The sequence below is a fragment of the Sciurus carolinensis genome, chromosome 3 (assembly GCF_902686445.1).
Source record: "Sciurus carolinensis chromosome 3, mSciCar1.2, whole genome shotgun sequence".
Classification (NCBI taxonomy): Eukaryota; Metazoa; Chordata; class Mammalia; order Rodentia; family Sciuridae; genus Sciurus; species Sciurus carolinensis.
Genome location: NC_062215.1, coordinates 122,609,541 through 122,634,603, shown reverse-complemented (window position 1 = coordinate 122,634,603; position 25,063 = coordinate 122,609,541). Strand labels below are relative to the sequence as shown.

Below are 25,063 nucleotides of genomic sequence, written 5' to 3'. Positions count from 1 at the left end.
TCCATAAGTTCTAGTTTTACATTCCACAAACTCAAATCCCACTTTCTGATTTACACAATATGGTCAGTGTCAGACAAGGTGATAAGATGAGACAACGGAGACCCAATGAGACCTAAGGCAGCAGTGGACTCAATAGGAAACCAGAGCTCTTTTTGTGTTAACTATACTTCGTATAGCTGGAAACCAGCGGTAATGGGTTTGTATTTTACTTAAGCCTATGTTTTCTCATCTATGCTACATCACTATTCACTATTTTAAAAGGAATTCATAATCTTGATTAAGAAGACTAAAAGCAATCCAGTAGGGTGCTGGAGTCAGTTCTCACAAGCAGTTTGCACACAGCTCTTCCCAACCTCAAGTTCAATGACATTAGCCATGGTGGGAATATTTACACCATGGAAATCTGCAAATGCTACAGATCAGGGCTGTTTTCTCCGGTCATTAGACATCCCCTGGCATGCTAACACATACACACGGCTGTCAATCCATCCACAAGCATGTGCTGAGCACCTTGCCCAGCTCTGCTCTAGAGCTATAGGCGGCTGTCCAACCCATCTGACAGAGCGCATCACCACACTGTAATTAGAAATCAGTGGTGAGTTATGCAATTGTAAAATTCTGAGCTGCACTTACTTCTTTGCTGTCAATTAAAACTTGTTTCTCTTTTCAAAAGACCATTTCACAGAGGTGTGATTGACATACAAAAAACTGGACATATTTTAAGGTGAGCAACAGGATCAATTTGGAGATAATATTTGTGAAACCATCACCACAGTCTGTGCCATTAACCTCCAAAAGTTTCCTCCTGTTCTTTTATTATTGTTGTTGTTCTTGTTATTTTTGTGATAAGAACACTTACGATCTGCCTTCTCAGCAAAATCTTAAGCATACAATACGTATTCTTAACTATAGGTGCTAACTGCATAGTAGGCCCTGGGGACTTACCATCTTGTATAACCCAAGCTTTGTACTCTTTGACTACTTACTACCTCCCTGTTTCTTCTTCCCTGAAACTTGTGTTTTCTTTCTTTTTATTTTTTTCTTCTTTTTCCCCACTGGAAATTGAACCCAGAGGCACTCTACAACTGAGCCACAGTCCAGTCCTTTTTAAAATTCTGAGACAAGGTCTCACTAGTTGCTGAGGCTGGCCCCAAACCCTACCACTGCAAGCTTATATGCTTTGCCACATATATATGTGTCTGTGTTCATTTGTCCGCTGCCTCTCTGCATAGGTGATCATGGGAAATGAACTTCCTTACACTGATTTTTTTTAATAAACCCAACATATATCGAAGTGAAGAAAAGCTCTGCTTTTAGCTGTTCTGAAATTTACAAAAAGGTGTTGGCTTTATACTTCCTTACAAAATCCTTTTCTTTGTGCCCTGTTATTTTATTCATGTTTATCTATCCATTTACAAAAATTACACAATAGGATAAAAAGCTCTATTTGACAGTTTTTGATATTTATAGTACTCTGAGAAAGGGCCTGGAGATTCAATTAAGTTTATTAAATGCAACATTTTACAAGCAATCTAATAAAGACCTGAAAGCACAATACAAGTGGGAAGCATTTGTAAAACGCAGCATTTTTAACCTATAGATGAAACGAATGGAGAAGCAGAACTATTGATTGAATTTCTTCTGGCGGCTGGTGGGTGGGGAAGTGGCCAGGTGCTAACAATGAGGAGTCTGGACAGAGAAAGAGGGAGAAAGGTAGTAGGGGAAAGTCCTCCCCTAACAACTGTCCACTTTGAAGGGCTTGATCAGTCTGTTTCGACCTCTTCAAAAAGTTCCTCTCATTTTCTCTTCTTGGGTCTCTTGACCCCCCAAAACACCTCTCAAAAGGAAATCAGAGTGATGGCCATTTGGAAGGGGTGGCTTGATGCTGGAAGCAGATCCCTATTTAAGGGTCCACTGCTGGGTAGTGTTGGGAGAGGTGGATGCCATCTTCCCCCACTCTCCTCTTCTCTGGGGAACTCAGCTGTGTCAGGTTTCCTTTGTCTCACTGGGGACAGTGGGAAATACAGACTCACCCAGGTCTGACTGTTCAGCACTTACCAGCAATGGAGGAATCCCGAATAGTTCCTTCCTCTGCTTTTGAATTTTTATGACACAAAGTCTCAAAAAGATCTTGGTGAGAAAACTGCTGGGTGATTTGATAGTTTATCCCTTGGCAATTTGAGAATCAATATTCCTGACTGGCGAGCTGATAAGAGATATAATAATAAACTCTATGCAGCTGAATATTTCAATAAAAAAGGGTGGTTGCTACCCTGGGGAGTACACGAAGCTGCCTGAAATTCAGAAAGCTGCTTTCCTTTTGTGCCAAGTCAAAGGCTTTAGATTACAATACACAAGGCACTTTCTACACAAAACAAAAATTGTGGTAATGTAGTATTATTAACTGACAAAAAAAATTGATTATCAATGTACCTACTTTGGGGGAGGATGGTACTTTCCAGAAGGAGGTGATAATTACACAGTGGTTAAGCCTGAGAAGTGGATCTTCCCCTGACCAGGTAGGGACACTGGGTGAGGAATTTTACATCTCTGTTCTTTGGTTTCTTCAAGAGGATGCTAATATAGGAATGATGCTCCCCATTATGTTGAGCTCTAATGATGAAAAAATGTTTGCTAAATGCTCTCCACAGTGTCCACCAGAAGTACAGATAATAATAATTATCATAGGCATTTCTTGCCTCTTGCATGGGAGACATTGAGGCTGAAAATGACCCTATTTCTGCCAATTTGATTGTCATAACTTCCAGGCTGCCTCAACATAAAATATTATTTAAATGAATTATTAACTTTACTCTTTAGAAACAGATCAAGTAAGTAAAACTCATTCTTGCTTATTAATTAATTAAAATTTCTTGGCAGCGCTGGCTTCGGAACCCAGAATCTCAACCATACTAGACAAGTGTGCTACCACTGAGCTACGCGCCAAGCCCTTCACTTATTAATTTAAGTTGCCTGTGAAGTTTTTGGTTCAATCTTTCTTTTTTTCCCTTGCCAGATTGTTTCAGAAAAAAAAAAAAAAAAAAAAGGAAATGAAAAAGGACATCTTATTGTGAGAGAATGCTTGTAGCATGCATGCTGCTGGAGCGTGGTCAGGTCCTAGCTCCCCAGGGGGTACAGCAATAAAGACTAAGGTCATGGGCTAGGTGTCACTGCAGTGACCCTTGATGCCTGCAGAGGGCACAGGGCACTCAAACACCGAAGGACTTTCCAAGATTATGCAAGTCAGCCTCATTTTGTGCTATGATCCATCTGGTTATTAAGTGAAGTTAAGAATAATCTAGTCTGAATTCTTAGAAGAAAAGGTTGTCAGATCTCACAATGAAAGTATTTTTCCCCCTGCATATATTTGTCTGTGTATATAGTCATATTTTCAGTGTGCACTTAATAGGCTAAAAGTTACTGAAACGGCATAGCAATATTAAGGGGTATCAGCTGCCAGTCCTTCTCATAGGCAAAGGGGAAATGTAGCTCCTATTTGCATGATAAGGTCATTTGTCATACATTATTCCCAATGGTTCCTATTAGAACACATCTCTCATTTTACTTGTGAAAAAAAAGGTGAAATCAGGCAAATGTCTCTGATCTGCAAACTCAGGTTTGGGAAGAACTTACAAAGTTCCAGGCTACCCTCAGTGCTCATTTAGCAGTAATGGAGTGGGGTGGATGTGAGGCTCCACCCCTTCCAAGGAGATGGGTACATTACACAGTTCACTAAGGTTTTGAAGAAGTCTTTTACTTTTTCTTCTTTTTTTCTTTCTTCTTTCTCCTCTCCCTGCCCCTCCTCCTCCTCCTTCGCCTCCTCTTCTTTTCTTTCTTTCTTCTTTTTTGTTTTTTTTTTTGTTTTTTTGGATGGTGGATTCTAACTTTACGGGTCAAGGAAATAGGATTTCCACACATGGAGTTAGAATTTCAATTCAAAGCACATTTATAAGATAGTATTTTATAATGCTAAGGTATAGGTTGGCTTAATTGGATGGTTCAGTCATGGGTTCTAGGATTGTTTCATTGGAGTTTGCAGATAGTTAAATATCAGGTATGGAGCCAGCATGAATTTAATACAGAGACAAAAAGAAAGTCAGATTTTCTGGTCCCAGCTCTGTCCTTGCCTTACTGGAGGCTGGTCACACACTTCCTCTTGTTTTCTCTTTCCTAACAAGTGATTACAATACTGTGCCTTGGGCACCTCACACATGTCAAGGGGACAAAAGAGACAACATTTATAAAATACTTCAGATCTTTAGAAAGAAGTGTTCTCTAAACATAAGCTTTAAACATTATATTCAGGCAATTATTTTGCAATTGCCCATCATCCTCTTCAAGCTTCAATTCAATACTTATCCCTTCCAAAAAGTTTTTCTGGATTAACCTCACCTATGCCAGTCACTTCTTTATACATTTAACACCTTGGCATTGTAATTTTCTTTTCTTTTTTGTGGTGAGACAGATTGAACCCCAGATTTTGTGCACACTGGGCAAGGGATCTATCACTGACCCACACCCCCAGTTCAGCTAGTTTACTTTTGGTCTGTTGCTTTATAACAACACCCTATCCAGTTGCCCACACTAGACACCTTTGGCACATCCTGGCTCCTCCCTCTCACGCCATCTCCAGCTACTGACAAGTCTCATCAGTTCCACCACAGTGCATCCTGGGACACATGGCACTTCCATGACACTGCCATAGCCTTGGTTGCTTATCACTTTCCAGTTGCTTTTCTGCACTGCCTACTCAAGGATCTTTCTCACTCTAGCCTGGCCCTTCCCAGTTCATCCTCCTCTATGCTCTGAGAGATCCTTAACAGATAAAAATTGGATCCTGTCTACTCTCTACTCAAAACACTTCAAACTCCTTTGGCTTAGTACATAAGAGTTCTTTTCCACCAGACCCCTTTCCAGCCTTAACTCTTATCAAGCTCTTCCCCTGCTCCCTGCCAAGTCTCCCCAGAGGGGGGTGAGTAGTGAGGTCCCATGGAAAGAAGCCCAAGAAGAGATCACCATATTTCCCTGGCTTCGTTGCCTGAATGCCTGCACACACTGTTCCTTTGCCTTCAACATCCACTCCATACTCAGCAAATCCTAATGGTTTTCAAATTTTAGTTTAAGCATCTTCTTCTTCTTTTTTTTTTTTTTTTTGGTGGCGGGTACTGGGGATTGAACTCAGGGGTACTCAACCACAGAGCCACATCCCTAGCCTTTTTTGTGTTTTATTTAGAGACAGGATCTTGCCAAGTTGCTTAGGTCCTTGCTAAGTGGCTGAGGCTGGCTTTGGACTCTCGATTCTCTTGCCTCAGTCTCTGGAGCCTCTGGGTTTACAGGCATGCCTGGCTAGTAAAATCATCATTTAACACTTCTACTTGGAGGACTCTAAGACCTTCCCTCACCCCTTTCCCATCTGCACTAGATGTTCATTCTCTTCATGCTCATAGAGTGAATTGTGTGGCACTGGAAAACCTCAGCCTTTTGCACTATAACCATTCATTGGACTTCCTGCTTCTCCCAGCAAACTGTGGGCTCCTTGCAAAGTGGGACTATACTTTTTGACTTTATATTCTGAGCATGAAGCACAGAGCCAGACACACAGTCCTTAGTAAATGTCTCTGCATGAATGAATGAAATTACTCTGGATGGGTGCCCCAGAAACTGCAGAACATGGAAAGTTGTGTAACTTTGTTTGTGGATCAACTGTGACTCAAGAAGCCTGCATGATAATGGTCCAACATAGACCACTGTATTGGTCTCAAATATCGCCTCTAGCTTCTAATTTTTACTAAAAATGTATTTTTTTAGTTTTCCATTTTAGTAAGTCATTTTTTCATTAGCTGAAAATACTTTCTTATTTGAGCTCTCTCTTTACACATCTCTTTCAAGGAAATTTTTCTCCTTTTTGACCACCTACAAGCCATAAAAAGGCCGAAACAAAGAGAATTCACAAATCTTAAGTGTTGTGGACTTGAATATACCAACAGATGCAAATTGAAATCTGCAATCTGACTACCATCAGATGGACTTGGGGCTGCAGCTAAGAATTTCAGAGTAGCAGGGCCATTCACTGTTGTTGGAAAGAGAGGGACTTTTGCTCTCTGGTTTTCCCTTTCTGTGTCTGCTTCTAACTATAAGAATGAATAGAGGGAAGAGAAAAGAATTCATATTCAAGAAATCTGAATTCAGATGGCTTTCCTTCCACCAAGAGTGTGGCCAAAATATGGGAGGTAAAATTTCCACTAGACGCATTGGTATACCTCCAGCAGTGGGCAGGACACCTTCTGTCAGGTGTCTAGAAAGGACAGCTTTTGAGGGCCCAGATGAAACTCAACCCTTACAACAACTTCCAGTCTCTCCCAAGCACTAGTTTCTGAATTGGCCTGGGGTAAGTGCGGTTTGATTGACGAATATCCCCTGGGTGAGCCCTCCCATGGCAACCAAATGCAGGTGTGAGGACTTGCATTTATAAGGTCCCTTGGCTCTTCAAGGAAAAAGGACAAGCCGTGCAGTAGCTAAGAGTTTGGGTTCTGGGGACAGAGGCCTGAGTTTGAGTCTTTATTCCACAACATGCTGTCCGTGTACCCCCTGGGCAAGTTATTTAAACTCTCAGAGCCTCAGTTTCTACATTTGCCAAGTGGGGAAAAGTAGCATTTACACTTCAGTTCTGCATGCCTGGTACATGATAGAAGTTACCTTTATTATTAGCTATTTCTGGTAATCTGAAGTAACACAAAACGATTGAACTTCTAACTCACATGCTACCTAGACAAATCAGTTTTCTCCAGATTCTAAAAATGACATAAAGTGAAAATACCACGGCTAACCTAATGCCCCAGCACCCTTTTTGGAGCTGATAGTTTGGGTCTCCTTATTGTCTAGAATTACATTCTCAGTGTTGTTTTACTCTCAGTGTTATAGAGCTGATTTCCCTCAAGACTCAGAGATCAGGAAGCTGTGATACTGAGCAATGAATAATTACTCTGGTATCCATCACCTTCCCTCCCCATCCATACTTTGCTGGGAGTCACCTTGAGAGTCTGGTGGCCTCTTGCAGGATTCTTCACTGACTAGAAAATAAGACTCCTGGATTGGATTACAGAGGCAGCCAGCAGTCTATCAGCTCAATTCTATTTTATAAAGTCTGTAAGTTACTCAGAATCAAGTTACCAGGTGGCTGGTAGGTGGTGTATAAAACCATGGAGTTACAGGAAAGCAAAAGAATAAATTAGATTGAAATTCACCCAAAAGATTTGAAATATGATTTACCTGTGGACCAGTTCCTGGTTTCAAGTGAAAACCAAAAACAAGTTCAAGGTTCACTATTTTTTCCTCATTTTCTTCAGGTTCACCTCCTGAGTCCTAAAACAGAAAACCAAGTACCATTTATTTTTGATGACCTTTTTCCTTTGACTTCTTATGTAAAGAGATGATTTCTTAGTACTTTATTTTTTTCCATTCTTATCTACTGGAAAAAAATCTACTTTGGTCATTTTGGATTAAGCTACAAGTTACAATATAACATATAGTTACAATTGCTCAAAGCAAGAGGAATGACAGGCCTTGGAGAACTTTGTCAAGTGACTTATGCACTTCGGATTGAATGTCACCATTTTGTGCTTTCACAATGTATCTTGCAATTTTATTCTAAAATGCACTTTGCACCTGGAGATGCATTGTGACATTTCAACTTGAGAGTTTCAAGAGACCCAAGGTATGCACAAGCTATTCCCAAAGAGGAATTCTGCAGTTCCTAGAGCATATATGGATGGAGGACCCAAGGATTTGCAGATGGAGAACCATGGTGCTGCTGAATGAGTAGAGGTCTGTGTATTGATTCAAAGTTTTTGCTGATTTTATGACAAAGTATGCTATAGGTTTAAACTATATTCAGAATAATATGTTAGGCACAGTAGTCCCTCCCTATCCTTGGTTTTATTTTCCAGGGTTTCAGTTACCTGCAGTCAACTGTGGTCCAAAAGTATTAGATGGAAAATTCCAGAAATAATTCATAAGCTTTAAATATCTTTCATTATAGGATATTGTTATAATTGTTCTATTTTATTCTTGGGTATTGCTGTTAATTTCCTACTATGCATAATTTATTTTATCATAGGTGAGTCTGTATAGGGGAAAACAGTCGATATAAAGTTTGATACTAACTTCAGGTTCAGGCATCCACAGGGGATATTGGAATGCATTCCCCATGGATAAGGGGGACTGCTATATGAACATGATACTCAAACAATAACCCTTCCCCCAATGCAGTGACAACCCAGAGCTCTAGGTGTGAATTCCTTCAGTGACTGACATGTCTCAGGAAGGTCTCCAGAGCAGGTGGGAGGCCAATGTCCTCACCTATAATACTGGCACTTCCATCTCCTAGCCACTAAGGTGAGAGGTGTTGTTCTTATCATGAATGTTTTGTTAATATTTTAACTTGTGGAGAATAAGCCATTTATACACATCCTAGCCTTCAAAGGACCTTTTGTTGGACAGATATGATTAAATTTCACTTCAAACATCATTTTCCGACATTGGCAAATTTAGGTGTGGATGTGGCAGGTGCATATGTCAATAAAAGTTGCACACTTTCAGCAAGAAAAAAAAACTTACCTTAATTAGTGGTGGGAAGTGAAAAAAGTTCAGATAATCATGTGTTAATTTCTCAATGGCCGACTGTAAAAAAAAAATACATGGTTTTATTAATGGTTCAATAACACCAAGAGAGGATTAAATTATTGGTCCTATAAAAGAGCATTCTTTATTATAGTTCATAAAATATCTTGGGAATGTATATATCCATTATCTATGGAGCACATACCTGATTGTCCAAAATAGTATAGGTAGTTGTAATTATTTAAAGGAACAGGAAGTTACTTTAAAGATGTCAAACCTTAGACTAAGTAATAAATAAATAGTGTGACAAATTAATGTCCTAGCATAGAGAGTACAGTTGTCATTCTGTGTAACTGTGGGGAGAATTAAAAAGTGCAGGCACAGAACACCAGAGGCATTCAGGAAGGCTGCAGTCTCGCTCCAGGTTCTGGTTGCAAGGACTTTCCTATGGCAGGTGTCCAACACACACCTGGTGAAACACAAGGAAATCTTAAGGGACAGTAGGCCAGTTTAGAGTATGATTTTTTAAAATACTCATCAGAAAATACACACTTTTTTTGTAAACTGATCACAGAGGAAAAAGAAGTGCCAACCTGAGAAAAACTAGATATATATTTTTTTTCTAAACCAAAATGAAACTGTTGACGCTTGACAATGTAATGAACATTTATTGGATGTTCAGTCGTCTTCCTTACACCTGGCTCCTCCACATGAAGTCTTGCATATTCTGGGGGGAGGGGAGCCCCAGACAGGCTGAGAGGGAGGGCCAAGTGTAGAAAAGGAGACAGGATATGTTGCTCCAATTTCCAGTTTCATCACCTACTCTTGGGCAGAGAGACTCTTGGAGAAGGTATGCAATGATTGTTCCTTCCTTGGTGAAAGAGCAGAGAAAGAAGGTCACAATCTCCCCCCTGGGCTGTGTATATATGTGTGCGTGCAAGTGCACCTTTGTGCATACAGGAGATGCTCCTGACAAGTACCAGGAGGGCTCATCTAGGCTGGAGATGCTCATCAGGGCCCCATGCCCAAAGGCCCACTTGAAGCATTATTCATCCTAACTGCCCCAAGAGTATGTCTGGCAGCTCCCCTTGGAGCAAGTTTCCATGACTTTTTCCCTTCATCTTTCCTTCTCACAGAAGAGTGTCAGAAGTACCCACATTCCAGATGAGTTTAATGGAGCGCCATCTGTTGGCCAAGCCCCCACCGGGAGCCATGCTAATGCAGCCCAGCTGTGGGGGTGAGGTGGCCTTGCGTGTTCCTGACTGTGGAGACTTACCCCTGCGTACAGTTTATATATGCATGAGTAGGCTCACCTAGGCCCTGAGACAGAGCTGGCCACCCTTTCCTTTGGCAATAAGGTCAGACCCTCAGGGTCCTGGGGGAGGCCACTGCCCTGACCCACCTCACGTGCTGTTTCTCCTGAGGACCTTTTTTCCTTGCATGTTTGTTGGCTTCTCTGCAGCATGATTAGGCCCCTTTGGTCACTGTTTCTCTCTCACAGCTGTTTCAACAGTGGCCTCTGTAACACCATTCTCCCCCACTCCCCACTTCCCGGACAGGCACTCCTTCTCTCTCCTGTACAGGCTCCTTTGACCCTCCTTGCCACATGCAGGTACCTGGTCCATCAAAGACAGTCAGCTGCCCAGATGGAAGGGGACTGGTCTGGGTTAGGGGTGTTAAGCATAGCTGTGCTTTCCTTTTTATCATTATTTTTTTAATGAGGTAAAATTCACGTACCATAAATTTAGCTGTGTTAAAATGTGCCCCCGAGTGGCATTTACACCTTTGCAGTGTCGTGCAACCACTCTCTCTAAAACATGTTCCAACATATTTCCATCTCCGCAAGGGGATTCTGCACCCAGTAAGCAGCCACTGCCCATTCCCCGTTCACCTCCAGCCCCTGGCGACCCTTCATCTGTTTTCTGTCTGTATGGAAGAAGGTACCCATCCCAGACACTTCCCATAAGTGGAATACAAATGTGATGTTTTGTGCCTGACTTCCTTCAATGAGCATCAGGTCTCAAGGCTCACCCACCTGCAGCAGGGCCCAGATTTCACTGGGCTCCTTCAAGAGCCTGTGAACAGCTCTCCTACTGTGTCCCCCTCCCCTGCCCCCATTCACAGCCTGCTACCAGGCCTATTCCTCTCCAGAGTATAACCTCCCAATGTTTTTCAAAATCCAGCCTCTCTTTTCTAATCCACTTTAAGACCTCCAGAAGTGAAGTTTAAACATGTCCATTCTCTCCAGTTCTGGTCAAATTCCAGACCTCTGGCCTGAAGTCAGGAGCAGTCCAGGACCTGGCCTGACCTGCCTTACTTCAGCCATGATGAGTTCTAGCCCCCACCCAGGTTTCTACAGAAAGAGCTACCAGCTGCCCCTCATATCACAACCAAACTGTTCTGCTCCTCTTCATCTCTCTTCCCTGCCTCTCTTTAACTGCTTACTCTTTTCCTTTTCCCACTTCTGTCTACATTCCAAATTCTGTTCTTCCTCTACGATCCAGCTCAGAGCCCCCATTCTGTGAAGTTTCCCCACTCCCCTCCCTTTTCTGCTCCTCCAAGTGGAGTAATGAATTGCCTCTTTTTTTCCAACTGCTTGTAAGAAGTTGCTTGTGCATGTTTTAAATTCCTTAAGGGCAGGATGATGCTCTGACTCTTCACAGGCCCAGTCTTGCAATTAGTAGGCATTCACTGAATTTGTTGAGCAATAAACAGTAAATTTGAACATCATTTGTCTCCATGATAACAACCAGCATGGATGGGCCACTTTGGTTGTTCTCAGTCAAGTCTGGGAACATTTAAATCATTTGTTTGTTGAGGTTTGTTGAGGTATCATGGCTTAACACGCCTTTCCTCTCTGATACGTAAGGAATGCTGGTCCTTTTTAAAAGGAGAAGGGAAAGGGGAGGTAGGAACATCTTATTTGGCATTTGCCATATAGACAAGATATATAAAATTTCTCTTTTGGAACTCTGGAACTTCTCTGTACTGCAGAAACTAATTTTTCCTACTGTGACCACCTAAGCCAGCATAGCTTTTCAGGACAGACTTGCCATACCCAGAGGTCAAGATTAAATTCTTTGCTAGCTTTCAAGATGCATGTTGATGCATGAGTCTTCTTGCCCATCTTGTAGGAGGGAAATGACAGTAAGTTCCTGCTTTCTGTCTTAGATGGCCTGGTCTTTTAGTGCCAAGCCATTGTCTGAAGGGTACCAAGGGACTTAACATATTTCTTACATGGATCTGGGTCTGAAGGAATGAAATGAATGGATTTTCTTTGGGTAACTTCTCTAGAAAAGCCAATGGGAGTAGCTGTGGGTTAAAGGGAAGTTAGTTAGCATGTTGGCAGAGCCTTTGTGAAGGTGAAGATTTGGATGGGAAGTTGCTTTTTCTACTTTTCCTCCTGTATTTGATTTCTGTCTTTTCTAACTTGTGCATACCCTCCATGTACCCACACTGCTGTTGGGTTAAGATCTCTCTGGAAATGGTCCTCTGGTCAATAACATTGCCCACACGGGTGTCTGCAATTCTTATTAGGTTTGAGGAACTAAAACACACAAAACCAACCGAACAAAACCCGATCTGCTTTAATAAATAGCAAAAAAGCAACAAAAACATCATTGGAAGCAGAGGTTTAGTGTTTTGAAAACTGAAGTTTTGGGGGAAACATGAGAATTTCCTGAGTTAAGTGGGGCATTAGAATTCACATCTGGTGGTGTCTGTTCCAGGTGAAAATCATAAAGATTACAAAAGCAACACACATTCCCAGGACTTCAGGTTACCGCGCTGGCTTAGGTTCACTCAGGCAAAGCACAAGTCCCAGGCCTGGAGGGACTCTTAACACAAACCTGGCCTCTCCAGCATTAAATGGAGTGAGTGGCTGCCTGCCAGTGCTGGGTGTGGTGGCCGTTTTCCAGGTGCCATACTGCTTGGCTCCCAGGTTCTCAAGCCCGCTGAGCTGTCTCCCACACCCAGGCCTTGCCACAGGCAGTGCCGCCCCAGACGTCCTGCCCTACCTTTCACCTGCTGAACACCTACTTGTCTTCAGCTGCCAATGCCTTCATCACTTCTTCCCAGAAGCCACCTTCATCCCAACCCACCTCCCGCGTGGCATTGCTCACAGATGTCATTTCACTTAATATTGCATGAAAACTGTTGGTCTTTCCCACTAGACTAGGAACTTCCTGAGGGCACAGGAGTGATATGAGGGTACACCCAGGTCACCCCTGATTTGCCAGGGGTTGACCTGTGTGTCGTGGGAATAGGGGAGAAGGGCAGCAACTGATTATGGACAGATATGGAAGCATTTCGTCTGTAACACCAGTGCTGGCTGTTTCTACCCTCAGCAGCTAATGCCACCTGCTACGTGCCTAGCAGGTGCTCAGTAAAGACTTGGGGATGGGATGGTTTCCTTGCAAGGTACCTTAAAATGAATGATGTGTCCTTTGGAGACGATGCCCATGTCTTTGAAGTCTTCCTCCTCCAGCAGCAGCAGCCGCTTGCCTGTGATGTTGTTTTCCTTAAACAAACTTGCGTAGCCGCTCATCTCCACCGAAGAGTCACCTGGGGGACGTGAGGAGGCAGAAGAAGAGATTAGAATACCTCATGTCCCCGACAAAGTTAACTCCATGAATAAAAAGGTCACTTAATTCCACTTGCCTTTTCTGACGAGCTGCTGAACCCAAAAGTACTGTGAAGAGAGGACATACAAGGTTTGGATGATTCACACGCGGTCAGTGGCCATTCATAACAGTGAAACACAGAATTTTCAATAGGTGAAAATCTCCCTAATTCCTGGCTCAGGCACAAAGGTAAGATGGAAGACTCTCTGACTCTAAAATCTTAAGCTTTCAAATTGGAGATATCCCTCCCTTTGGGGGCTGCTGAAGGACTTCTTGGGAAAGATGTTAAAATATTTTCAAGAAGGTGGTTAAAGTGATTTTTCCACAGATGTGCCTGTGGTCTCTGGACTTCCCAGGGGCACTCACTATATTCAGGAGTTGTATGAATAACTGGGATCGCACAGCAGTGCACAGAGAGATGGACAGAATGAGTCCTCTGTCCTAGGCCTGTCTGGTCATGACATAGCCACGAGGCACTGGATGAGTCAAAGCATGGAGCTTCCTGTGTGGAGTGAGGCAGTTGGACCCAGTGAACCCTCATCCTTTTATCTCACTTGGTACCTGATCACAGTGGCCTCTGACATTACCTGGGTGAAGGCATGTAGACAGGAGGCCAGATTCAGTCCCTCTGACTCTCTGGGGAGAGTCGGAAATTTTATTTAAATGGCCTAGAAACTACTCAACCTCAAAGCAAAGACTAAAACTAACTGTTAGAACTCAGTGCTTTAAAAACAATTTCTTTTCAAAGCAGGGGACCAACTTTGCAGCTGGGGATAAAGGGATTATGTACAGGCTCAGGAATAAAGGGGACCCTAAGTCCTCTTTCCGTGGTAAGCAGGCTTGGCAGGAGAGTTCGTGTTACTGGTGCTCAGAACCAGAGGAACTGGTGCCAAGTTTCCTCCCCTGCAAGAGCCAGAGGCGACCTAATGTTGAAAGAAGTTTTACTTCAGAGGAACACAAAGGGCAGAGGGAAATGCCCTGGCCTACAAATCGGATTGGGCTAGGTAAGCAGAGCTTCTGAAGAGGTTCTAACAGTGAGAGTGTTCCTGGAGGCACTGGGTCTGTTCCCTGATGTGGGGCCCATCCTGTGAAGGCTGCACTCCATTTTTATATTTTTCTACATTTAATGATGCCCTCCAGCTTGTAAAACAGACCTGGACAGGCCTAAGTCCCTGAGGCTCTGAGGAGGAATTCTCATACCTGTTTTGTTACTAAAGAAACAGATATGGAGATGTAACAGGCTAAGTAGGATTGTTCCTCAGGGCTTCTACCTGGAGCGGAGCACGCAGGACCTCCTTTGGACTTAAATATTCTGCTCGCATCCTCTCAGCAACACAGAGCTCCTCTGGCTACGGCTGCAGAGGATGTCTGAGAGCACTGTGTCCATTCCTCCTGGGGAAGGCCAGAGCAAGGATGGCAAATATGAAGCTGTCACTTTCCAGCAGGCCTAAGGTGGGAAGGAGACCCAGTGCAGGGAAATCCCAGCCCAGCACTGCCTTTACTAGATCTTTCTTCACCATGGCTCAAGTCCATACCTGGCACCTTAGGAAAGTTTACGGTCAAAGTTTTTCCATGCATGTTCATTTGGCTTCCTAGATCACTGCTTTAATTTTGTTATTGGTATTTATTATTGTATTCTAGAGTATTTTCAGAACCAATAGGAAGGTGAAGCTTAGAAGATTTGAGGAGATAATTGCTTTTCTAGGGAGGCCTCATTTTCAATTATTATTGTATTAAAAACAGAAAAATGTCAGCTTCTGCTAGTTAGACCTTCCTATGACCCAATTCCTCTAGCTGCATTTTTAACTTATGGACAAACGTATGAGATACCTGCCCAGGTCCAATGAATTATTAACAGAAGTAGCTTACCACGTCGTCTTCAGTCCATGCACCAATCTCAAAGGAAGGCAGCAGCTGCGTGGGAAATATGAATGAAATGAAAAAAAAAAAAAAAAGTAATATTATCCTCGTCTTTTTGGTTTAGGCTCTCGTCTCACTCAGTTTTCAGTGGCTGCTCTGGCGTGGTTCCTCCTGCAGATCAGGGTGAATGGAAAGCAATTTCCTCAACTTTACAAGAGAGTTCTCTGTTCCAGGGATTTAGACCCCAGAAGCCAATAATGAATATCAATCTCTAGTAACAATCCACTGCACTTTGTGAGCTGTTTTGGAGGGATTTTCTACAACTTGGTATGTTCTTCTCTTGGTCCTTGGCACACCAGGAATGGTTTTATATCCTGTAACAAAGCCTCAGCAGCCAAAGAATTTCTGACATTTACCAGATACCAAGACTTCCTCAGAATTCTCAGTCAACATGAGGACTGATTTATCAATGAAAATTCCAAAGCAAGCACTTGGTAACCAGATGACTTATTATGCCTGCTCTCACAGGGAAGGAGGGGTTTAAGTGTTTAACTTGCATTATATTCTTATATATTATTTTATATTATATATGATATCACTTGCATTATATTCTTAATACCAAATATCAGAATCCAGGGAGGAAGAAGGACATGCGAAACCAGAACTGTCCTAAGAAACCCAGGAGCAGAGTTGCACTAGCACAGACTAAAACACCTTGCTGCCAGGTGCACAAGCATGAATGGAGACTCTCCTGGGCACATTGGCCCACGCCATTTTCAACCCAAAGAGCTTCCTGCTTCACTGTAGGCCTGATGATCATCATCTATGTAATAAATGTTTACGTAATTTAAAAAAATCTGTGTGTCCTATGGGTTGAATTAGAACTCAAGGCAGAATGCTTGGCTTGTTTATGAGACAACATGTCAAAGTGTCACCTAACCTATTACAAATAATATTTTTTTGTGGGTGAATTGAAAAGAAGCTGAATTGGGTCACTTTTACTATTACTGTAACAATCCAGGGATGGGTCAGTTAATCTTTCTAACCTGCAGGTATTTATTTTGTATTCATGTACTCAAAACTCTGCTAGGAAAGGCACAGCCTCTTCAAGGAGCTTCTAGTACAACTGAAGGTAAAACAAGTGTGGAAGATATGTGGGAGAGTCCAAGGCTACCTTCATCATGGTTTATTCAGTTCCTAGAAGACAATACCATACCTGGTACATTTTGGTTGAACCGTTTTGTAGAATGAATAAAACTGAAGGCTACATGTACTGAAATGCTAAATTCTCTGATAGGGAGCTCAGTGTCTGTGGGCATACAAAGGCCAAAGTATTTGCAGAGGGTTCTCTGTATTATGGGGAAATGGAAGGCACAGGGGCTTGAGTTGGGTGCTGCCGGGTGAAAAGAAGTGATTCCAGATGAGAAATAACAAGGCAAAACACTGGCTGGAGGAGGAGGGAAGGGGGAAGGATGGGCGTGGCGTGTGCCCCTAACTGGAGCATGGGATTCTGGGAGCTCATATTTGAAGGGAAAAGGGGAAATGCATCATATGGCAGGGGGTGGAAGTGGTGTGCAGAACAAGAAAAAAAAATTTTTTTTTTCATTCTGCAAGTTAAAATAAATATGAATGTGTAGGGTTTAAGTAGTATAGGCAAATTGTAAAGACATAACACTTACACTTAAATCCAAACTATTCTGCACGTACTCTGCTACTCCTCGATGCTTTGATTACCTGTGTCCCTGCCCTTCTCTGAAACATTGGAGTTATGTAGGAATCATCCAACACACTCACCTGCTGTAATAATGTAGAAAAGAAAAAGACTCAGGGAATTTAATCTAAAGCTGAACTTGATCAAAGAAAATACATAGCAAGTTTTATTTCTTCACAGGGCAGCTGGATACAGCTGCAGGAACATCATTCCTTCTCTCATCACGGACACAAATGTGAAATAAGGAACTTTTTTTGATTAGTTCAAGAAACACCAGGCTGCATTGCAGAAATATTTCCCTGCATCAAGGCCAGCTTTTACAGGAAACAGGGGTGGGGGGGCATGTGTGATGTTTTGATTTTTGTACAATTTCCAAATGTGCTAAATGAAATTGAGAAATAAGTATTTCTTGAAGAGAATAAAGGTTGCAAGTGAAATAACCAACATCTTTGGTTTGAATGTCAAAGGACAGTGGAGTTCTCTGGTGCTCTGAGGAGGGCTCAGCCCACACAGTGCCAGGGAAAGACGCTGGACTGGGTCTGACTCACTCCAGCAGGAGTCCTTGCAGGATGCTCACAAAGATCAGTGAGAGGAAGCTGGAGCCAGGCTCTGCTTCAAGACGGTTTGAATTTGGCAAGACAGGGGATAAGAGTTAATGATCTCCAGCCACATAGTGGCTTACCATTTCCTTTATGTTTTCTGTACCTTGTTAACATATCAGTGTATCTGCTGAAGGATGAGTTCTAAGCCTTTCTTTCTTTGGGGATAAAAAAAAATCCCTCATGACTGCCCCATCACTTTAGAAATTCATTATTTACACTCCAACTGACTTCAGGAGAGAAAAGCTAACACTTATGTGCATGTGTGTGACAATGATTCCTTCAAAGGATGTTGGGAATCCAATCTAACAAAGATCTTATATACACAGCAACACATAACAAAGGGATTTACTGTCAAAATGTTTATTGCAAAATGGAGTCTTAGAACAAAGGAAAGCAAAGAAAAGTTCACATCAAAATGAAATGTATGACACCAACTTGGATTTCTGAATACATTGTGGACTTTGTGCCGGAATATCAAATTCCAACTACGAAGGCAGTAACCAAATAGTCTTACCACACGAGAGTAAAATTTAATCTTCCATACAAACATTATACATGATATTTGGCATAGGACTTGCTCAGAATAACAATGCATTAGAGTAGCTAAGAGAAGGTTTTCGTTAAAAAAAAAAAACAATAAAGTGAGAATGCCATCTATTCAAAGCTCACACTCAAAGAATATAAATATTTTCTATTATTCAGTACAAAAATTTTAAGAGTGCAAAAGCAATATGTGCAGTGTATCATATCTAATATTAAAAGATATATTATTCTGCACACGATATAAAATAATTAATGCAAGTGCCTGACACTCTAGCTTTGAAGTAAGTAAGCACATGCCAGAAAGTTCCTCACAGGCAACAGAGTGCACATGAAGCTGGGGTCTGAGAAAATGACCAGCCCCATATTTTCTGATAGATCACTCATTTTCATCATAGAAAGGCTGCACCTAGAGCTATCAGTTATGCTACCATCAGATGAATAAAGCAGATTCACCTCTCTGGCAATGCTTAAACTTTAAACAGGAAAACAGTCTTACTCAAAAGCAGCAAAAGGTGCCTGATCATAGAAAAATTATGCTGTCTTATATAAGTGGTATGGTGAGACTCTTACTTGTTTTACAAGACTTCAATAAATGTAGTGGAACAAAGATCCAAAGAAAAACAGTATCAATATTTAACTCAGACTAAGTTTTAAAACTGTCCTTTATAAAACCCTTATTGCTCTAATGAAAACTCTGAAAAAAAAAGTTATGTACATAGTAGGCTAAGAGAAGTCATTCTGGGTCTCTCCTAAACCCCCCTCTTACCTCCAATTCCTTTGACTTTAATGAGGATCAAGTCTGAGTATGTCAGTTGGTGTTGAAGTCCAAAAAACCCACTGCATGTTAAAAAAATCACTAGCTGAAAATCAGCCCTCAATATTTCCAGAACATCAAAAAACTGTTGTGCTATGTGCCTTCAGTCTCTTTCCATTGGTTATTTACATAAAACATTAAAATGTGATTTTGCTTTAAAAAATATGACAGTTAGGAAAAGGACCTTTTAAATTAACCTGGCAACTTTTTAAAGAACTGTAGTTAACACAATGAAGAGTTTTCTCTTTTTACGTATTGTGGCATCATTGATCACTGTAATGGAGAGTGCCCCTACCTCCACCTGCCCCACCATGAAACCATTTTCACAAATGGTGATTTGAGATGAAGTCACAAAACTCAGATTGTGTAGCTGTTGTAATTTTTTTCAAATATATATATATATATATATATATATATTTGGTTGTGGATGAACCTTTATTTTATTTATTTTTATGTGATGCTGAGAATCGAACCCAGTGCCTCACACGTGCTAGGCAAACACTCTACCACTGAACCACGACCCCAGTCCCTTGATGTTATAACTTTGAAAATGCTTTATTTCCTTTTTTTTTTTGATTTAGGTAATTTTATTTTGGGAAAAAAATTAAGAGGTGGAACTCTAAGATTTAATGAGTTTCTCAGTGGGAAAGGGATAATGCTATTGGGATTATAGACAGAATTCTGTACAGGGAGGGACTGTCCCTGGCCTGCAGGATGTTACCAGTCTTGGCAGTAGGCACTATATACTGCCCTAGTCATTGTGACAACTGAAAATGTGTCCCAGTCCCAGTACCCCCAAACACCATTAGGTGACACACTGCTCTAGTTGAGAGCCACTAGTAGGGTCTCATCAAATCCTGCAGGCTCGACTTTATGACTAAAGAAAAAAAGATAAAAGGTGAAACATTTTCAATTGTATGACTGTGACTATTATTACCACATTTAGAGTTTCAATTCTCATTTCGAATCTTTACTTTTCTCGGTTTCTTTAACTTGTCTCTTTAGAAATGTACATTTTTGTTAAGTCAAGAAACTGGAACTAAATCTAACACTGATAATTTGCCATTTCAAAAACTGATCTGAAAAGTGAAGTTTGAAGCTGTACAATTAACATGTTTAGAAATTCTGCATATGATTCATAGGAATTTCTTTTGAAAATTAATAAAATTAGTAGAATCTAAAGTCTTTTAAGTAATCTTTCCAGACAGAATGAGAACAGTGCAAATTCTGTTTATGTGATTCAGATTTCAGGGATGTTTTATCATTTTAAAACCACTAGGACACTGATTTAGAACAGAAAGTAAAAGGGCCAATGCCACAAAGTCATAGTCCAATTCCAGATGAAGAACAGTTTTGAGCCAGATCTGCCGTATCCTAAATCCTTGCAGTTTCTTGATGGCACATGTTTAGAATCCAGGATTATTATGCCCCTCTGGAAAGCACATCACATGTTCACTTCGTACTACTCTGAATATTTTATAGTTTGCATTTAACTTTTATTCGACAAGAAAACTTTCGTTTTGAATAAGCATCCTTTTCTCCTAATTCTTTTTGACACTTGATTCTTTTGTAACATACTACATGTTTTTCCTTAATGATAATTCATTATATTACTAAGCAGAGTATTGAGCTATGACATCTCTGGAACATTGGGGAAGAAAATGGCAGAAGTTAAGAGATGGGACAAATGTTATCTAATTAATGGTAAACCTAGGTCTAGGTACAGATTCCTATTATTCTCCTTTTTTGGTCCTGTTTGGTTGCTTTTAATGCACCAGAACTTTATATATAACCATATGGATTTATATACATATTAAGAAAAATGTCAGTTTCATTCTGTTTATATGTTCTAGGTTTACCCTGGGTTGTTCCTGAGTAGGAGGCAAGGTTTGCATTCTTACCTACAATCAAGATCCTGGAATGCACAGAGATGTCCTGGCTTCCTCAGCTTTGCTCAAAGTCACCTATAGGTTGGGCATTTCCTGACTACACTTTAAAAACCTCAGCCTCCTCCACTGGCCTTCTCCTCCTTCCTGCTTCATTGTTCAGCAGGCACCTAGTAAATGTTCATGTATCACATGATGCATTTTGTTGATCACTGATCTGCACTCACTAGCATGTATGCTCCATGAGTACAAAGAGCTTCATCTAGCTCTTCCCCAGAACATGACCTGGAACAGAGAAGGGGCTCAGTGAATATCTACGGAATGAATGGCTTTCTTTTTGCCCGGGAAAGGTATAAGAACCTTTACAATCTCATGCCTCTGCTCTCTCCTTCAGGTCCCCAAGGGACCCTACAAAGGAAGGAGCTGTAAGGTGTCCCTTCTGATCCACTCAAAGATGTTCTGCTTGGGGGGCCTGGCTAGCATCAGTGAGTCCTTCTCTCTGTCTGAGCAGACAGGTTGCCCATGTATGTGCACAGACAGAGGAGGTGCAGTGCGAAGGTTTACCTGCTTATTCTTGTGTGTTCAATGTGATGGCACAATCTGCAAATGCCACAGACTCGGGCACCTGGCAGGGCTCAGAGTTCCCAAGAGCAACCAAATTAAGTCACTTTGTATAGTTTATATTCTAAGAATATTCTTTCTTTCCTGAAAGAAAAGCTATTCACTTTTATTTTCACTTCAAATACTAAGCAGTATTACACTTGAAACTGACAGTTCAGTTTTCCAGAAGGTTATTAAAACCGCTTATTTTTCAGTGTCTTTTCACTGGCACAATTAATAGGAGCTGACGTTAACTGGCCACTTACCATGGGCTTAGTACTGAGCTAAGAGCCTTACACATGTTATTTCTTTTAATCCTCATGACATTTCTTTGAAGTAGGTTATTATCATTCTCATGTTAATGACGAGCAAACAGACTCACAGAGTTTAAATAATGTGCCCATGGTTGCACAGCAAGTAGACACCTAGAACATTTTCTAGTGATTTCTCCCCATATAGAGTTGGCACAGCACACTGACCATTTGGTAGTGTTTTTAGTTCTCAATGGGAATTAGAAGAACATCATGGTTCAAATTCTAAAAGACCATTTTATGATCAAATATACTTAAGAAATAATATTAGATAATATCCATGACGATATCCTCCCTTTAAACTTCAATATAATAAACTGCTAAAAGTATTTTTGTTCAATAGTCAAGTGAATGACCTCACACCTCTGCTGAAACTCCTCTGATTTTCAATTTAGACTGAAAAAACTTTGTTCTTTTGCTTTTCTTTATCTAGTTACAATTTAAAAAATGGCCTTTTATAGTTTAAACAAGCTTTGACAAACATATGACATCATCCTGAGAATATCTATGGGTAGCCTGGTCTTCAGAGCAGCACCTGTGTCTATTTCTCTGAAACACTAGCAAACTGAACAGGGTTAAAAAAAAAAAAATACTCTGGGAAACTAGATTGGATATAGAAAGCACCCTTCAGAATGTGCTTTTACCTAAATAAGGGTAACTTTTCTTTGCTTTCATTTTAAAATATTTACTTTCTTCTTTAAGATATCTCTACATCTATTTTGAATTCAGGATTATTACACCCCTCTGGAAAACAAAGAAAAGGCCATGCAGAGAGCCCTTACTGGAAGTGTAGAGCAGGCTGGTGCTTGATACGCGTTCACGTGGGAGTATCCCTTTGGGACAGGTGTCTCTCTCTCTCTCTCTCTGTCTCCCCCACCCCTGCTCCTTAGAGTACCAGCTAAACCTTAGAGGACAGTGTGTTGTTGCTAAGATGCTTCCTGGGTTAACTGTGGTATGCAAGCCTGCAGCACCTACTGTTGACTTCAGATGAGAGTATCCTCCTTCAAGCGGACTACTGAGAACACCTCCCAGGTTGTACTTTGAGTAGCTGTGCTGTTTAGTATTGAAGATTCTTGGCATTTAGGTGTTTCTGAAGAAGCATTTTGTTATAATCTTCTTTCATGTCGAGCTTTTTGTGGTTCAATTTTATAGTCACTATCAATCATTTTTGATGTTATAATATATTGTCATAAGAAAAAAATGTAATATGTTACAGAAGAATCAAGTGTCAAAAAAGAATTAGGAGTGAAAGGTGCTTGTTCAAAATGCAAGTTTTCTTATTCAAATGAATAAAGGGAATAAAATAAAGTCAAATACAAACTATAAAATATTCATTAAAAAAGAAAAAGCCAGAATGTCATTAGTTTAAAAATACTATATTGCATATAAATCACAAATTTCTATAATCAGGCACCATATTTGCTGATTCATAAATATATCTTTTGGTTTAATCATCCCCCCTTTCTAGAAGCAAAAATCAATCAAAAGTAAAACAGATAAGGAAATGACTGTCCTGTAAATGTGATTGGCCTAACAATGCAGTGCTTGGTTTTCTGCCTCCTTACTGTTTTTTGTGCAGACTGAGAGAACGCTTTTCTTTTGGTTTTTTTCTTTCTGAACATTTCCAACTTTATTACTTTGCTTTCTGCTTTCATTCACTATTATTATCCATGTCATTCTCCTCCTCCTCACCGTCATCATCATCATCGTCACCTTCTGACAAGTCAAAATCACTGAACCCCAGGGCCATGTTGACTTTCTTCCCCCTTCGCTTAGATGTGGTTTTGGAAGAATTCTGCTTGGCTTGCATGTTTATCTGCATCCCAGAATGCAGCACAGCTCCTGCTTTGTTCATTGAGAAGATATCCCCAAAGCCCATCAGCATCATGGCCTGCAGACTTGGGTTCATGCCATGGCCCTCCCCGTTACTTGCTGCTGTGATCTGACATGACATCTCTGCACTGTTTGACTCCTCTGTTTTAGATTCAAAGTAAGACTCCTCAGACATTCTTGCAGCAAGAGGCAAGAGAAGCTATCAAAGGGGAAGAAAGGACAGAAGTAAAAAGAGAAATTAGGACCAATTTAAATAAGGGAATAGATACCACAAAATTAGTTGGTACTACACAGGAAGTAAATGATTAGTGAAATCCATGAATGTAGGGAATTAGGTGAGAATTTAATTAATGGCTGATTTAGCTCCAGCATATCTGCCATAATTCATGAATGACAAAGTAAATCATAAACAAAAGTTTGCAAAGCACCACAGCAAACCAAATTTCAAATGGACAGGAAGAGGCAAGTCTTCAGCCTTCATTTTGCTTAAAACAAAATAGTTTTTAAGATTTCTCTTATTTTTCCCAATTTCCCTTTCATACAGAAACATTTACTAAACCATTATATCAAAAGGTGGTGGGTGGGGTGGGGGGAGAAGAAATTAAGCAGAGACCAAATCCCAAGTAAAAAATTAAGAAACTCTGTACCAAGGAAGAAAAGCTCAGAGGAAGTGTGAAAATAGTTCTGCTTCTCCAAGTAGTTCTAGGGGAAGTTGGGTAGTTAATTACCTTTTAAACTGTGCACTAAAAACGAGCTTGGAATTCATTGGCTTCCACTTGTTATTTACTTCAGCCTGACGTTATGTGTAATACTATTTGTCCAAATTATTAAATAATTCATTTGTGAATGAATTCTAGATTGTGTCTAAATTTTCTGTTCTACACAAGTATGTAAACATGTGAAAACTGAAAGTATTCATTTAGATTACTATTTTTCTTTAACCTCAAATATTCAAGTGTCATCCTTTTAATAGAAATTTTTTTCTAAGAATTTTCTTTTCCACAGGTTAAAAAACATCTTTAAAAGTCTTACATAATTATTTTGGACAGCCAACCTATTCCCATAAATGTTTGGTCATATTTGTATCAGGGGTAAAACTGTTAGGATATGAAAAATGTTATAGCCTCCTCTTTCAAGAAATAAGCAAATGAAGGCCTATATTTTTGATGTGGTTTAAAATGAATAAGTTTATGATGATGTACCAATCATGTAACTCCAGGAGGACCTTGACTTTCTGGATATAAAGTTACCCAACACTTAGTACCAGTTTCTTAGTTTTTAAATTGAAGTTGGATCTGAGATTTGTTTTGTTTTGAACAGCCCATTCTATCAGGAAGAGGTATCAGTTCAGAAACAATTTCATATAATTCGGCTAAAAAGTACCAGGTATATGGAAGAAAAAAAATTGCTTTTGATCTTTAAATATTGGAAACGGGATGTGATTTCCCTTGTAGGCACCCTTCTTGGCGTCTCAAATTTGTTTTCAATTATTAGGTCCTCTCAGGAACTCTAGGTCGCTTATTTAGTTTATATTTCAGAGGTCTTTCCTCACATTATGTCAGACACCAGAGATTTCTGCAAATGTCCCTCCAATAAGATTTTATTCCTAAAATCTTGTAGTAGTTAAAAAATAAGTTACAGTAGTTAAAAATAAACATCATC

General features: G+C 40.6%; 1 protein-coding gene across 4 annotated transcripts in view; it reads right to left on the bottom strand.

Annotated features, from left to right (window-relative positions):
• Positions 1 to 25,063, bottom strand: part of Map3k20 (mitogen-activated protein kinase kinase kinase 20) — a 166,962-nt gene that overhangs the window by 20,099 nt on the left and 121,800 nt on the right. For 3 of the 4 annotated variants that reach the window (XR_007107633.1, XM_047543294.1, XM_047543295.1), the window contains exons 12-16: positions 15,111 to 15,155; positions 13,279 to 13,309; positions 13,043 to 13,182; positions 8,617 to 8,679; positions 7,270 to 7,362 (exon numbers count right to left, since the gene is read on the bottom strand). Coding sequence is in view for 3 of the 4 variants with exons in the window: in XM_047543294.1 (XP_047399250.1) it covers positions 7,270 to 7,362; positions 8,617 to 8,679; positions 13,043 to 13,182; positions 13,279 to 13,309; positions 15,111 to 15,155 (372 nt within the window). In the remaining variant the exon portion in view is untranslated. Of the gene's footprint in view, positions 1 to 7,269; positions 7,363 to 8,616; positions 8,680 to 13,042; positions 13,183 to 13,278; positions 13,310 to 15,110; positions 15,156 to 19,334; positions 23,601 to 25,063 lie in introns of those variants that run through there. The other variant, XM_047543296.1, reaches the window with a different exon arrangement.